The following is a 15,367-nucleotide window of genomic DNA, read 5'->3' on the forward strand; positions in this document are numbered from 1 at the left end:
AACTGAGTTTGATTCCCCACTCCTCCATATGAGCGGCAGACTCTTAATCTGGTGAACTGGATTTGTTTCTCAGTTCCTACACTTGAAGCCCGCTGGGTGACCTTGGGCTAGTCACGGTTTCCTGCAAAATTTCTCAGCCCCACCTACCTCACAAGGTGCCTGTTGTGGGGAGAGGAAGGGAAAAGACGTTTGTAAACCACCTTGAGTCTCCTCAAAGGAGAGAAAAGTGGGGTACAAATCCAAACTCTCTTTTGCTTCGTCTTTTGACTGGCACAAATTTAGAGTTCCATATTTTGGGATGTGGGTTTATCTTGGCTACAGATTGTGAAGTTCTTAGCACACAAAGCCCATGAGTCGCAGTGTCCTCTAGGGTCATGGTTAGTTTGGAAGAAGGTGGGGAATAAAGGTCCGGTGTACTTTGAGCTGGCCTCTGTTCTGTGGAGAGGACATACATGAAGCATCATAGAGTGGAAACCTTCTTAGAGACCCTGACCTGAATAGCCCAGGCTAGTCCAGTCTTGCCAGATCTTGAAAGCTAAGCAGGGTTGGTCTTGGTTAGTTCTTGGATGGGAGACCACCAAGAAAGGCCACTGATGCAATTCAGAGGCTGGTGATGGCAAACCAAGCGTGTTGTACTGGTTAAGAGCAGGTGTACTCTAATCTGGAGGAACCGGGTTTGATTCCCCGCTCTGCCACTTGAGCTGTGGAGGCTTATCTGGTGAACCGGATTAGCTCGTGCGCTCCAACACACACCAGCTGGGTGACCTTGGGCTAGTCACGGTTCTTTGGAGCTCTCTCAGCCCCACCCATTTCACAGAGTGTTTGTTGTGGGGCTGGGGGGGAGGGAAAGGAGATTGTCAGCCTCTTTGAGTCTCCTTACAGGATAGAAAGAGGGGGATATAAATCCAAACTCCTCCTCCACCACCTCTGCCAGATTGCTATAAGTCAGCTGTGATTTAATGGCACGATGAGTGAAAAAATAATCCTCTTGGAAGTGTGGATTGGTTGGGATATTGACTTACCAACCTTTCAGAGGTTGTTTCCGCTGTCGTGTTCAGGCCTAACCAATGGATCTCCGCTTGCGTTCCAGGACAAGCGAGCGGTTGAGCGCTTGTGTCTGGAGAAGGCCTTCCACCCCTTCATTGGTGGCGCCTTCAACAAAGTGGTTCAGGAGATCATGCAGGAAACGGGGGCCCGCATCAACATCCCGCCGCCCAGCGTCAACAAGGACGAGATCATCATCACGCAGCGCAGAAGGAACCGATGGCCCAAATCTCCTGCTTGGATCCGCCAAGATCTCTGAGGGATAAAAGGTGAGTATATCTTCGTCTGCTGATTAATCCCACCCAGAGGAGAGCCTTGGCTACTGCAAGATGTAATGTGCTGCCATCAGCTCTGCTGGAGGGAAGATTTAAGAATATGGAACGTTCTAAAAGAGTTTGTTCATGTGATATGACTACGGTTGAAACACTTGACCATTCTCTGTTTCTATGCCCTAAATACAGTAAGATATGTATGAAATACAGAAATTCCATTTTCTTGCAATGTTCTCAGTGGCATGAGTGTTATAAGATACCCAATCTCCTGAACAGCTCTGATGTGCTCTTTTGTGAAACTGTTGCAAATTTTATACTGGAAATTAGTAATTTTAACTGTATTTCTTAACCTTGTTTTGTTTTAAAATTTTGTCCTGTTTTATATGCCAATAAAGGCTTGTGGCGTTTAAAAAAAAAAGATGAGTAACCCTGGGTGTCGAGTCGTCCAGAGGCGGAGCCCTAGATAAGCTGCTGCAAAATAGGGCCTGGGTTTGCGGTTGAGCTGCAGAAATATGCTGCAATAGCCTCAGTGTGCAGTTGATTGCAAAAGAATAAGCATCTAGTGATGAACTGAACACCTCTTAGGCAGACGAAAATCATTTGTGATGCAGTTCTAGTGTACAGACTGGAAGTGTGAGTCATCGTCAGAAGTGACGCTGACGCAGTTTGCTTTGTGGGGTAGAGAACATGAGGAATGCCTTGCTGGATCAGGCCAAGGGCCCATATCAGGTCCCGCATTCTGTCTCACAAGGCAGCTGACCAGGTGTCCGTCGAAAGCCCATCGGCAGGAAGACGGCAACAGCATCCCCCCTCCTGTGGTCCCCACCAATTGATTTAAAGGGGCAATACTTCCTCTGGTCTTGGAGAGAACACCTCTAGGGAACCCCAGCGCCTGCAGATCCCTTTCCTATTTGTAGAAAGTGGGCAGGGCTAGGTAGCGCTTTTGCCGGGACGGAGTTCTGATTGGCCACTGGAAATTTGATCGGCTGTGCGGATTTTTAACAACATTGCGATCTTCGCTGTGCGATTTGAAAATAAGCCGCAGCAGCCATTTTGTGGCTGGCTCCACCTCCCACGGCAGCCATTTTGTGGCTGTGCTCACCACATGCTGACAGAATTCCATAGGTGTCTACAGGCCCAAAAAGATTTGGGGACACCTGGAGTAGATATCCCTCGTGACCAGTAGCCACTTGTAGAGAGGGTCGAAACAGTTTTGACCCTGGGTGGGTTTGAATAGTTCTCTGAGTTCTAAAGCAGCATCTCGGACGCTTCCTTTCCCACCCGCCCCTCCCAGAAGCGCAAGACGACCACCATCTCCGTGGAGGTGAAGAAGTCCCAGCACAAGTACATCATCGGCCCCAAAGGCAACACCTTACAAGAGATCCTGGATGCCACCGGGGTCTCCGTGGAGATGCCACCCCTCGAAAGCAGCTCGGAAACAATCATCCTCCGGGGGGAGCCCGACAAGCTGGGTCCAGCTTTGACTCAGGTCTACGCCAAGGTAAGGTGTCTGTTGTTAATCTTTTGGACAAGAACCAGGCTGAGAACCAGCTTGGTGTAGTGATCGGGAGCGACAGACTCTAATCTAGAGAACCAGGTTCGATTTTCCACTCTTCCACACTCGGAACCTGCTGGCTGACCTTGAGCCGGCCGCAGTTCTCTCAGAACTCTCTCAGCCCACACGGAGAAAGGACGTGGCAAACCACCTTCGAGCGTGTCTTGCCTTGAAAACCCTGCAGGGTCATATCTGTTTGGACTTAGGGACACACCTTTGGAAAGAAAACATGGAACTGTGTTTTTATGCATGACATTAGCAGCTTAGAATTTTCAATGCACAGAAATTGAAAACTCCAGCTATTCCTACAATTGAAGAATGGTGGGTGAAGGCACTAGAATTAACTTCACTACTTGAAGGAAAAAACTTAGCTAAGTTCATGGACAATTAACAGAATAACCAGATAAAACAGGAAAAAATTGTTAATAGTTTTGAGAGCAAACAATTGTTAATAGTTTTGAGTGGCGTAGGAGGTTAAGAGCTCGTGTATCTAATCTGGAGGAACCGGGTTTGATTCCCAGCTCTGCCACCTGAGCTGTGGAGGCTTATCTGGGGAATTCAGATTAGCCTGTACACTCCCACACACACCAGCTGGGTGACCTTGGGCTAGTCACAGCTTCTTGGAGCTCTCTCAGCCCCACCTACCTCACAGGGTGTTTGTTGTGAGGGGGGAAGGGCAAGGAGATTGTAAGCCCCTTTGAGTCTCCTGCAGGAGAGAAAGGGGGAATATAAATTTAAAAAATTAAGATCCAGCAGAGAGAAGTGAGACTTTTAAAATTAATGCTAAAGAATGCCCGCTTTTTCTTGACCTTTGTTTACTCCTTTAGGCAAAGAGTGTGATGGTAGCTGAAGTAACGGCCCCGCCCTGGCTACATCGTTTTATAATCGGAAAGAAAGGGCAGAACATTGGCAGAATTACCCAGCAGCTACCCAAGGCAAGTGGTCCGACTTCCCGTAAAGCATCTTAAAGAGCCCCTCGCGTGCCGCAAACTAAAAAGAGGCCGTTCCTTCCATAATCTCATTATCTTCTGCTCCCGTGAGGCCTGCCACTTAAAAATGTCATTCTTCTGTTTCAGGTTCACATTGAATTCACAGATGGAGACGAGAAGATCACCTTGGAGGGGCCCACCGAAGAGGTGGAATTGGCTCAGATGCAGATACAGGAAATCATTCGGGATCTGGTGAGCGTTCGGTTGGTTACTTCACCTCCCTGCGAAGTTTTTAATTCTTTTCCAGGTGGCGTTTACAGATAGGTCAGCTAGAGAGGTGCGTCAACGCCGCCGAGGGGAAAGGCTCAGAGGGGTCTTCTTTTACCCACAAAGGGCGCTCGGTAGAATTGCTTTCTTCCGGCAGAGCCTTTCCCAGCGACTGAGAAACGAGGTGTCTGTCTCCTCTGCCTTTACAGCTCGGCCGAATGGATTACACCGAAATGCTCATCGATCAGCGATTCCACCGACACCTGATAGGGAAGAACGGAGCCAACAGTGAGTCTTTGCACATCCTGGGTCTTTCTGGTTGATCAGAACGGCTAGGCCTCTTTGCCTTCGTGCGTCTGCGTGTGCGTTCCGTACAACTGCTTGCAGTTTCCGCATCAAGCCGCAGTTCTGCAAGCTGTGTCGAGAACACCGGGTTTTTTTTCTGGTCTTCCGAATGATTCTTCATGATGCTGCTCCCATTGCCCTGCCCCTGAGATCTTGGCCCTACTGATTTAGTGCACAGGTTCCAGCCAATCCGTTACAGCTTAGAATGCCAGAGAAACCGCAGCCTTGGGGGGTACAGCCTGTCAAGAGGCCGAATCGTGTGCCTGACAACGGTCCTCTGCAAAAAACAAACACTTTGCATTAAGAACATAAGAACATAAGAACAAGCCAGCTGGATCAGACCAGAGTCCATCTAGTCCAGCACTCTGCTACTCGCAGTGGCCCACCAGGTGCCTTTGGGAGCTCACCTGCAGGATGTGAAAGCAATGGCCTTCTGCTGCTGCTGCTCCCGAGCACCTGGACTGTTAAGGCATTTGCAATCTCAAATCAAAGAGGATCAAGATTGGTAGCCATAGATCGACTTCTCCTCCATAAATCTGTCCAAGCCCCTTTTAAAGCTATCCAGGTTAGTGGCCTTCACCACCTCCTGTGGCAGCATATTCCAAACACCAATCACACGTTGCGTGAAGAAGTGTTTCCTTTTATTAGTCCTAATTCTTCCCCCCAGCATTTTCAATGGATGCCCCCTGGTTCTAGTATTGTGAGAAAGAGAGAAAAATGTCTCTCTGTCAACATTTTCTACCCCATGCATAACTTTATAGATTTCAATCATATCCCCCCTCAGACGTCTCCTCTCCAAACTAAAGAGTCCCAAACGCTGCAGCCTCTCCTCATAAGGAAGGTGCTCCAGTCCCTCAATCATCCTCGTTGCCCTTCTCTGCCCTTTTTCTATCTCTTCAATATCCTTTTTGAGATGTGGTGACCAGAACTGGACACAGTACTCCAAGTGCGGTCGCACCACTGCTTTATATAAGGGCATGACAATCTTTGCAGTTTTATTCTCAATTCCTTTCCTAATTATCCCCAGCATTGTCTCATTTCTGCCTTTAAAGTATCTTTTCTTGGCACGGAAGACTTGCTGGAAAGGCTGTTTTAAGCACTTGCTGGAACAGGGAGGGCAGAGCCCCGCCCTTTTTAAAAGGAACCTGATAGCAGCCATCTCATGCCTTCCTGATCCCCAGATCCTCTCACCCCTTTGACACACTTGCATGATCCAAAGGGCGACCAAAATGGTAAAGGGTCTGGAATCCATGCCCTACGAGGAGAGGCTTAGGGAGCTGGGGATGTTTAGTCCGGAGAAGAGAAGGTTAAGGGGATGACATGATAGCTGTGTTTAAATATTTGAAGAGATGCCATGTCGAAGAGGCAGCGAGCTTGTTTTCTGCTGCCTCAGAGACTAGGACCCGGAGTAATGGATTGAAGGTGCAGGAAAAGAGATTCCACCTAAACATCAGGAAGAACTTCCTGACTGTCAGGGCTGTTTGACAGTGGAATTCACTGCCTCGAAGAGTGGTGAAGTCTCCTTCTTTGGAGGTTTTTAATGAGAGGCTGGATGAACATATGTCGGGAGTGCTTTGGTTGTGTGTTCCTGCATGGCAGGGGGTTAGACCCCCTTGTGGTTTCTTGCAACTCTATGATCTGTGATCTGCAAAGGTGTGTGTGTGTATTTCTCTCTCTTTCTCCCTCCCTCCCTCTCTCACATTCAACTTCCCGTTCTGTTCGACAGTCAACCGCATCAAAGAACAGCACAGAGTCTCTGTCCGCATTCCCCCCGACAACGAGAAGAGCAACTTGATCCGGATCGAGGGGGACCCTCAAGGGGTGCAGCTGGCCCGCAAGGAGCTGCTGGAGATGGCTGCTCGCATGGTAAAGGAGGCCGCTGTCTTTGGAAACCAAGCAGTGGAGGGGAGGAGTTCGAGCAAAATGACCGAAGGGTGGTTTCAAGATGACAGTGCATTACGGCAGCATGTCTAAGAAAGACCTACGACAGTGTCAAACATGTTATACACCTCGGCTAGAGTCCCCCTGGACCATAGGTGTCAAACTCGTGGCCCTCCAGATGTTATGGACTACAGTTCCCATCATCCCCTGCCAGCATCGTGCTGGCAGGGGATGATGGGAACTGTAGTCCATAACATCTGGAGGGCAGCGAGTTTGACACCTGTGCCCTAGAGTTTGAGGCCCGAGGCTTCAACCTGATAACCCGTAAGTCCGGCACTGCTGATAGATCATCCCTGAATGGTTGGGGCTGCAGCTCAGCGATATAGAACATTTGCTTTCCCTCCGGTACGAGCGCACAGAGAGGATCTTGTCAGACTCATCGTGCAAATTCTGACTGCTTGTAACAATCCGTGGGTTCCTCCTAGGAAAACGAGCGCACGAAAGACCTGATAATAGAGCAGCGCTTCCACCGGACCATCATCGGACAGAAAGGCGAGAAGATCAAGGAAATCCGTGATAAGTTCCCAGAGGTAGGATTCAGGCCGTTTTGAAGATGCCTTTGCCAAGAGCTAGACTGGAGCTCCTCTGTATTCTTTGGTGGAAGGTGGAAAAAAGTCGCAAACACCTTATGGTGACCCATTAGATACCCTGTTTCCCTGAATATAAGACATCCCCGGAAAATAAGATGTAGTAGAGGTTTTGCTGAAGTCCGAAATATAAGGCATCCCCCAAAAGTAAGACGTAGCAAAGTTTTTGTCTGGAAGCATGCCCGACGAACAGAACACAGAAAAATAAGACATCCCCTGAAAATAAGACATAGCCCATCTTTGGGAGCAAAAATTAATATAAGACACTGTCTTATTTTCGGGGAAACACAGTAGGAACATAAGCTGATCTCTACTGGACCAGACAGGTGGGCCTTCTAGTCCAGCATCTTGTCTCACACAGCGGGCAACCAATTCTGCCAAAGATCCAGGGCACCCAGGCCGAGGCCTTCCCTTCACATTGCCTCCTGGCACTGTGATTCAGAGATTGACTGAAGGTTGAGGTTCCCTTTGGTCACCATGGCTCTTAGCTGCTGGTAGACCTCCTCCATGTATCTCTGTTCCCTAAGAAATGTTTGAGTTTTAAAAGTGAAGCCACACTTCTGTTTGCTTAAGAACATAAGAACTAGCCTGCTGGATCAGACCAGAGTCCATCTAGTCCAGCACTCTGCTACTCGCAGTGGCCCACCAGGTGCCTTTGGGAGCTCATGTGCAGGATGTGAAAGCAATGGCCTCCTGCTGCTGCTGCTGCTCCCGAGCACTTGGTCTGCTAAGGCATTTGCCATCTCAGATCAAGGAGGATCAAGATTGGTAGCCATAGATCGACTTCTCCTCCATAAATCTGTCCAAGCCCCTTCTAAAGCTATCCAGGTTAGCGGCCATCACCACCTCCTGCGGCAGCAAGCCTTCCTGTGCTTCAAGCTAGCTTGTGTGATATCTGCTTAGATCACAACTTGGAGGGAGGGGTTTCTTCCCTGTTTGCATACCGATCGCCATCCCGCCCTCCAGGTCATCATCAATTTCCCAGACCCCTCCCAGAAGAGCGACATTGTGCATTTCACGGAAATTTAAAGCGAGGTGGAGAAGTAGCCAAGAATATCTCCAGAAGATCATACATAGAACTGGTGGGTTCCATCCTGGCCACGATTCTTCGATTTCCTCTTCTCTCTGAGCGGCCAGATGCCCTTTTATGGGCTCAAGGGCGCCCCCTTGTTCAGCCCAGCTGTCGGGAAGACAGACGGGACGGGGACGCAAACCTTGCCTCCCCATTCATTTCCAAATGTTTTGTCAAATGCTTTTGCGGAACAAGCTGTGCTTCCTATACCCTCGTGCCAGCAGAAATTGTTGGTCTCGGGGAGAATGCTGTGTAGCTGTGGTTGAGATTAAGGCGTGGGGGTGGGGGTGGAGCCCGGGGGGTGGGGTTTGAGAGAGGGGAGGGACTTCTTTGGAATATAATGCCATAAGAGTCCAGCCTCCAAAGCAGACGTTTCCTCCGGGAGAACTGATTTCTGTTGCCTGGAGATCAATTGTAATAGCAGAAGCTCTCCAGATTCCACCAGGAAGTTGGCAACACTCCTTGGGATGGGCTAGCACAGAGATCTGCAACCTGAGGCTCTCCAGATATTCACGGATAACAATTCCCATCAACCCCTGCCAGCATGGCCAATTGGTACTGTCACAAATATTACACCCATGTGTACTCCAACTCACTAGGTGAGTATCATTTTAACATTATCTTACTATCACAAATATACAAAAAAATGTTTAGTAAGTACACCGTCAGGTATGGCTATAAAACCTCTAGATTAGGTTTTTATTTCGGCAGTCCTTTGTCAAGCCAATAATTGTTGTACAAAGTATTCTTTTTCTTACTCCTCTAGGAGCACAACTGTTTTTTCTTACACTAGATCAGGGGTAGGGAACCTGCGGCTCTCCAGATGTTCAGGAACTACAATTCCCATCAGCCCCTACCAGCATGGCCAATTGGCCATGCTGACAGAGGCTGATGGGAATTGTAGTTCCTGAACATCTGGAGAGCCGCAGGTTCCCTACCCCTGCACTAGATAGTTTCCAAACTGACTTTGAAGTTTCACTTGAATGGCTCTTCTAGAAGTGAAACTTGAAAGTCAGTTTTGTGATAGTAAGATAATGTTAAAATGATACTCACCTAGTGAGTTGGAGCACGCATGGGTGTAATATTTGTGACAGTATCTGTTGTACACCTGCCTTGATTATTAGCATGGCCAATTGGCCATGCTGGCAGGGGCTGATGGGATTTGTAGTCCATGAACATCTGGAGAGCCGCAGGTTGCAGATCCCAGGGCTAGCAGGTGTAAAGCGGGATTGAAGGAGACCTTGGACCCTGGGCAAGTTTCAACATTCCCCCCGCTGCTTACTCAGAGCAAGCCGCAGCCGTGGGCTGGGCTGTAAAGCCCAAATGGGCGTGGATCAGTTGCCTCTAAATACGCACAGCATCCGTGCGGTCTGCGCTTCCTTGAAGCGGAGAGGGGTAAGCTGTCGGTGGAGGGATCTCCCCCACGCTGATCCTGTTTTTCTCCCCCCTGCTCCAGATTGAGAACAGTTTCTCCATCCCCGTTCCCATCTTCAAGCAATTCCACAAGAACATCATCGGGAAAGGAGGCGCCAACATCAAAAAGGTAAAGGCGTGAGACCCCCTCCTCACACCAAATGCCCCCCCCCCCTTTGCTCAGAATATTAAGGAATTGGGTGCGCACGCAGGCTAGTAGAATAGCTGCTGCTTTGGATTAAAGGAGGCGGCTTCTACATTTTGGGAGGCCTCACGGTTGACTCAGCCTGCCGCCCTTCTTCCATCCGTGAGCCAGTGTGGTTTAGTGGTTAAGAGCAGGTGCACTCTAATCTGGAGAATCGGGTTTGATTCCCCACTCTGCCACTTGAGCTGTGGAGGCTTATCTGGGGAACTAGATTAGCTTGTGCACTCCCAACACATGCCAGCAGAGTGGCCTTGGCCTAGTCCAGTGATGGCGAACCTTTTCGAGACCGAGTGCCCAAACTGCAACCCAAAACCCACTTATTTATCGCAAAGTGCCAACATGGCAATTTAACCTGAATGCTGAGGTTTTAGTATAGAAAAAACGGTTGGCTCCAAGGCGCGCGTTACTCAGGAGTAAACTTGGTGGTAGTCGGTGGCTTTTCTTTGAAGCAACCAAGCTTACTCCCAGGTAAAGGATTGCGCTTTAGTTCTTCCCATGAAAATCAGTGGGGTTTAACAGAGCTTAACAGGGTTTACCTACACTGCTTCCCCAAAACTAGGTCTTAGGTTTGATGCTAATAATCTCCCTGAAATAATTATGCTATTATCACATGATGAACTTTGTGCATGCGTGCCCACAGAGAGGGCTCTGAGTGCTACCTCTGGCACCCGTGCCATAGGTTCGCCACCACTGGCCTAGTCACTTCCCCCACCCTCCACAACAAACACCCTGTGAGGTGGGTGGGGCTGAGAGAGCTCCGAAGAACTGTGACTAGCCCAAGGTCACCCAGCCTAATCTGGTTCATCCGGTAAGCCTCCACAGCTCAAGTGGCAGAGCGGGGAATCAAACCCGGTCCTCCAGATTAGAGCACACCTGCTCTTAACCACTACGCCACGCTGGCTTCCGACTCATTTGCCCCTCCTGAAGGCACACCCTTTTCCACGCCCAACGTCCAAAGGGTCGCTAGAGTTCTTTGAGCCGCCCGGCCTCTCGGTCCAGGTTTGATACTGTCTCTTCACAATAGATTCGAGAGGAAACCAATACCAAGATTGACCTCCCCACAGAAAACAGCAACTCGGAAGTCATCCTGATAACTGGGAAGAAGGCCAATTGCGAAGGAGCCCGGGACCGCATCCTGGCCATCCAGAGGGACCTGGTGGGTGTGTGAATCCGTTTCCTCTTTAGCCTCCCCCCCCCCCCAATTCCTAAACCCTCGTACCTGGGACCCTCGTACCTGAGAGACCGCATTACCCCATATGCCCCCACTCGGCCTCTGCGTTCGGCAGAGGCCAATTTGGTGGTGGTCCCCGGCCCCTCTGTGATGCGGGTGGCCTCCACTCGGGCCAGGGCCTTCTCAGCCTTGGCCCCTGCCTGGTGGAACACTCTTCCTCCAGCTGTCCGGGCCCTGCGGGACCTTGGTGAATTCCGCAGGGCCTGTAAGACTGAGTTGTTCCGCCGGGTTTTTGGAGTGTCCAGTCGCTGAGGTGCGCCCCCTCCCTCCCCCTCCCTCCCCCCCTTCTTTGCTTTACTCCTGGGCCTTTTGCTCTCTATTTTATAATTTATTTTTGTATATTTATTGTTATTTTTAAGGAAGAGTCCGGCCGCTCCCTCCTTTTTGGGGCGGTTTAAAGGAATTGGGTTACGGGACGCCATCATTATTATTGTTATTGTTTTTGACTGCTGCTTAAATGTTTTTAATGGATTTTAGTGTATTTGGTCACCATTGTGACCCTTGTTGTATATTGCATATATAGTGTTGTGCACTGCCCAGAGCCCCTTGGGGATTGGGCGGTCTATAAACCCAAATAATTAATTAATTAATTAATAAACAAACAAACAAACCCCCAAGAGACAAAGAAGCCTTGTTTTTCCCACCTTGAGCCAAGAGAGGGGTTTTTGTAGCCCTCCGTCCCTGTCTCCCTTTCCCTCCCCTCTCAGGCGAACATCAAAGAGGTGGACGTGTCTATCCCGTCCAAGCTGCACAACTCGCTGATCGGGGCCAAGGGGCGGCTGGTGCGCTCCATCATGGAGGAATGCGGTGGGGTCCACATCCACTTCCCTTCTGAGGGCTCCGGCAGCGACCAGGTCACCATCCGGGGTCCCGGAGAGGAAGTGGAGAAAGCGAAGCGCCAGCTGCTGCAGCTCGCCGAGGAGAAGGTATTGGAAACCTCCGGCGAAATGGATTGGGGGGAGAAGGAGCAGCGGTGGCGTAGGAAGTTAAGAGCTCGTGTATCTAATCTGGAGGAACCGGGTTTGATTCCCAGCTCTGCCGCCTGAGCTGTGGAGGCTTATCTGGGGAATTCAGATTAGCCTGTGCACTCCCACACACGCCAGCTGGGTGACCTTGGGTGAGTCACAGCTTCTCGGAGCTCTCTCAGCCCCACCCACCTCACAGGGTGTTTGTTGTGAGGGGGGAAGGGCAAAGAGATTGTCAGCCCCTTTGAGTCTCCTGCAGGAGAGAAAGGGGGGATATAAATCCAAACTCTTCTCTTCTTCTTCTCTTGTCCATATGTTTACAATGAATTCTGGGCACTGAAATTCAAGAAGGATATTGACAAGCTGGAACGGGTCCAGAGGAGGGGAAGGGAGTGTGTAAGCCTTTTTGAGTCTCTTTTTGAGTCTCTGGAGCAGCAGTGGCATAGTGGCTAAGAGCAGTGGCTAAGAGCAGGTGCACTCTTATCTGGAGGAACCGGGTTTGATTCCCAGCTCTGCCGCTTGAGTTGTGGAGGCTTATCTGGGGAATTCAGATTAGCCTGGGCACTCCCACACATGTCAGCTGGATGACCTTGGGCTAGTCACAGCTTCTCGGAGCTCTCTCAGCCCCACCTACCTCACAGGGTGTTTGTTGTGAGGGGGGAAGGGCAAGGAGATTGTCAGCCCCTTTGAGTCTCCTACAGGAGAGAAAGGGGGGATATAAATCCAAACTCTTCTTCTTCTTCTTCTTTACAGGATAGAAAGGGGGGACATAAATCCTCCTCCTCCTCCTTCTTCTTCCCTCTCTGTACCGTGCCTTTCTCCATTTCAGCAAATCAGCAACCACTTGGTAGAGCTTCACGCCAAGCCGGAGTACCACAAGTTCCTGATTGGGCGCGGGGGCGCCAACATCCGTAAAGTGAGAGACCACACGGGTGCCCGCATCATCTTCCCCACCCCGGACGACAGAGACCAGGAGCTCATCACCATCGTAGGAAAGGAGGATGCGGTTCGGCAGGCTCAGCATGAGCTGGAGAGCCTCATCCGTAACCTGGTAGGCATCCCGAAACACCGCGGACAGGCAGGCTAGAGGGGCGGATGTGTGGGCAAAAGCACGGAGGTGCACATCCCCAAGCATTCTTGCAAAGGGTGATTTCATTTCGGCCATTTTTGAAATGGGACAGCCCTCCACTCCCCTCTTCCCATGATCAAGAGATCCTAATGCCACAGAAGCTGTTTTCTAGAGGAAGAGTTCAACCTCATATTAAATCTGTGTGACACAGGATGAATCTTGCCCACTCCATTTGCTGCCCTACGCTAGCGTGGTGTAGTGGTAAAGAGCAGGTGGATTCTAATCTGGAGAACCGGGTTTGATTCCCCACTCCACCGCCTGAGTGGCAGAGGCTTACCTGGCGAACCAGATGTGTTTCCACACTCCTACATCCCTGCTGGGTGACCTTGGGCTAGTCACAGTTCTCTCAGAACTCTCAGCCCCACCTGCCTCACCAGGTGTCTGTTGTGGGGAGAGGAAGGGAAAAGGAGCTTGTAAGCCACCTTGAGACTCCTTACAGGAGGGAAAGGTGGGATATAAATCAAAACTCTTCTTCTAACGGAGGGGAGGTTTGCCCTTGGGTTCCTGTGGATGGTCATATAGAGACTCTGGAACGTATTTTGTTGTTCTTCTGTTGCTGGGGTGACCCGAGGCAGAAACGTTTAGGGCCGCTTTTCTCCTGTAAACCTTACCTTTCCTCGCAAAGTTTAATTCAGTGGCTGCTTTCTGACAAAGGTAGCGTTTTCTCTTTTTTCCCTTCCTGCCCAGGATAACATCATAGAGGATTCGATGCTGGTGGAGCCGAAGTATCACCGCCACTTTGTGGCGCGCCGGGGCCACGTTCTGCGGGAGATCGCTGAGGAGTACGGGGGCGTCATCGTGAGCTTTCCCAGGACGGGCGTCCAGAGTGATCGCGTCACGCTCAAGGGAGCGAAGGACTGTGTTGAAGCTGCCAAGAAGCGCATCTTGGAGATCATTGGGGACCTGGTAAGTGTGCCTTGGCGGTTGGAATGATGGACAGGACGCATCGTCCGTGGTATCTTCCCTTTACCTTGGCCTAATCTAGACATACAGGGCTAGCAAATGTTCATGAATGCCTCTGAGTTGACCGCTTCCTTTTTTCTTTCTGAATAAATATGTGCAAAGTACTGTTTATTTCCTCCTTTTATATCTAAAGTATGCATCACTGCCACCTGGAATTTAGTTGCACTATATCAGTGATGGCGAACCTATAGCTACCGAGGTGCCAGAGGCACTTCGAACCCCTCTCTGTCAGACGCGTGCACCTGGGGATTGTCGTCATGTGGGGGGCGGAAAATCATCCTCCACACACACACACACATCTAAGCAGGCCTGGGCCACTGAGCATGATGTGCGCACCCCGTGGTGAGCAGGGAGGACTTGGCTGGCGGCCTGGTGCCTGTGCTCCGGGTGGCTGCTGCCTGGGCGGGGGGGCACAGAGGAGGCAGAGATGCTAGAGAGGCACAGAGCGGTGCGCGTGGTACTTGCTGGAGGCTAGAGCAGGCTGGCCCCTGCTCGAACGGGTGTGGCGGAGGAAGAGGGAGCCAACCAGTTTTTTCTAAACTAAAACCTCAGTATTCAGGTTAAATTGCGAGGTTGGCACTTTGTGATAAATAAGTGGGGTTTGGGTTGCAATTTGGGCACTCGGTCTCAAAAAGGTTCGCCATCACCGTACTATATACTCTTAACACTGTTCCCTCCCAGAGTTGCCATTGCTCTTTCCAGTTCAGCATTGCCTTTTCTAGCTGGAAGCGTTCTCAAGCAGAGACCCTTTAACTTAAGATGCTGGGAACTAAAGCTTGGGGCCTTCTGTACACAAGGCAAGGGTTCCCATCCCGTCGTGGGATTCAAACAATTTAACAACCGGTTCCGGTGGTGGGATTCAAATAATTTAACAACTGGTTGTTTACAAAGCACCATTTTAACAACCGGTTCTGCCGAAGTGGTGCGAACCATCTGAATCCCACCACTGTTCCCGTCCTTGCTGACGCTTCGATTCTTTCTCGCCCGACCCATGCGCAGGAGGCTCAGGTGGTGCTGGAATGCGTCATCCCGCAGCGCTTCCACCGCATCGTCATGGGGCCCAAAGGTTACCGGGTGCAGCAGATCACTCGAGAACACGACGTGCAGATCAAGTTCCCGGAGCGAGATGACAATGCAGGTAGGGGGTCAGGGAGCGGAAGGATGGGGACGTCTCGAGGACATCGTTGGGTTTCTTCCAGGGAGCTTAATTTTCAACCTCTCCCCTTCTTCCCTCTCCCTCCAACTTGAAACTTCTCTTGTCTGTACCGCCAGGTTCAGAAGCGCAGTCTCAGGAGAACGGCAGCGTCAGTCCCGAGCTGGACTCCGCCCCCCGCAAATGTGACATCATCCTAATCTCAGGGCGCAAGGAGAAGTGTGAGTCGGCACGGTCGGCATTACTGGTAGGAATCCTGCGTGGTTTCTCTGCGGGGAAGGGTGGGAGAACAGCGC

At 50.5% G+C, this 15,367-nt stretch overlaps 1 protein-coding gene across 1 annotated transcript in view; it reads left to right on the plus strand.

The window, feature by feature from the left end:
- LOC125444663 (vigilin-like) overlaps positions 1–15,367 on the plus strand; it is a 47,951-nt gene that overhangs the window by 25,808 nt on the left and 6,776 nt on the right. Inside the window, 17 exon segments of the mRNA XM_048517216.1 lie at positions 1,091–1,245; positions 2,515–2,526; positions 2,571–2,817; positions 3,699–3,806; positions 3,948–4,052; positions 4,277–4,355; positions 6,139–6,278; positions 6,779–6,883; positions 7,907–7,983; positions 8,208–8,241; positions 9,469–9,555; positions 10,655–10,786; positions 11,569–11,787; positions 12,656–12,877; positions 13,643–13,861; positions 14,918–15,056; positions 15,191–15,318. Of these exon segments, the coding sequence (XP_048373173.1) occupies positions 1,091–1,245; positions 2,515–2,526; positions 2,571–2,817; positions 3,699–3,806; positions 3,948–4,052; positions 4,277–4,355; positions 6,139–6,278; positions 6,779–6,883; positions 7,907–7,983; positions 8,208–8,241; positions 9,469–9,555; positions 10,655–10,786; positions 11,569–11,787; positions 12,656–12,877; positions 13,643–13,861; positions 14,918–15,056; positions 15,191–15,318 (2,208 nt within the window).

Source organism: Sphaerodactylus townsendi, linkage group LG15 (assembly GCF_021028975.2).
Source record: "Sphaerodactylus townsendi isolate TG3544 linkage group LG15, MPM_Stown_v2.3, whole genome shotgun sequence".
Classification (NCBI taxonomy): Eukaryota; Metazoa; Chordata; class Lepidosauria; order Squamata; family Sphaerodactylidae; genus Sphaerodactylus; species Sphaerodactylus townsendi.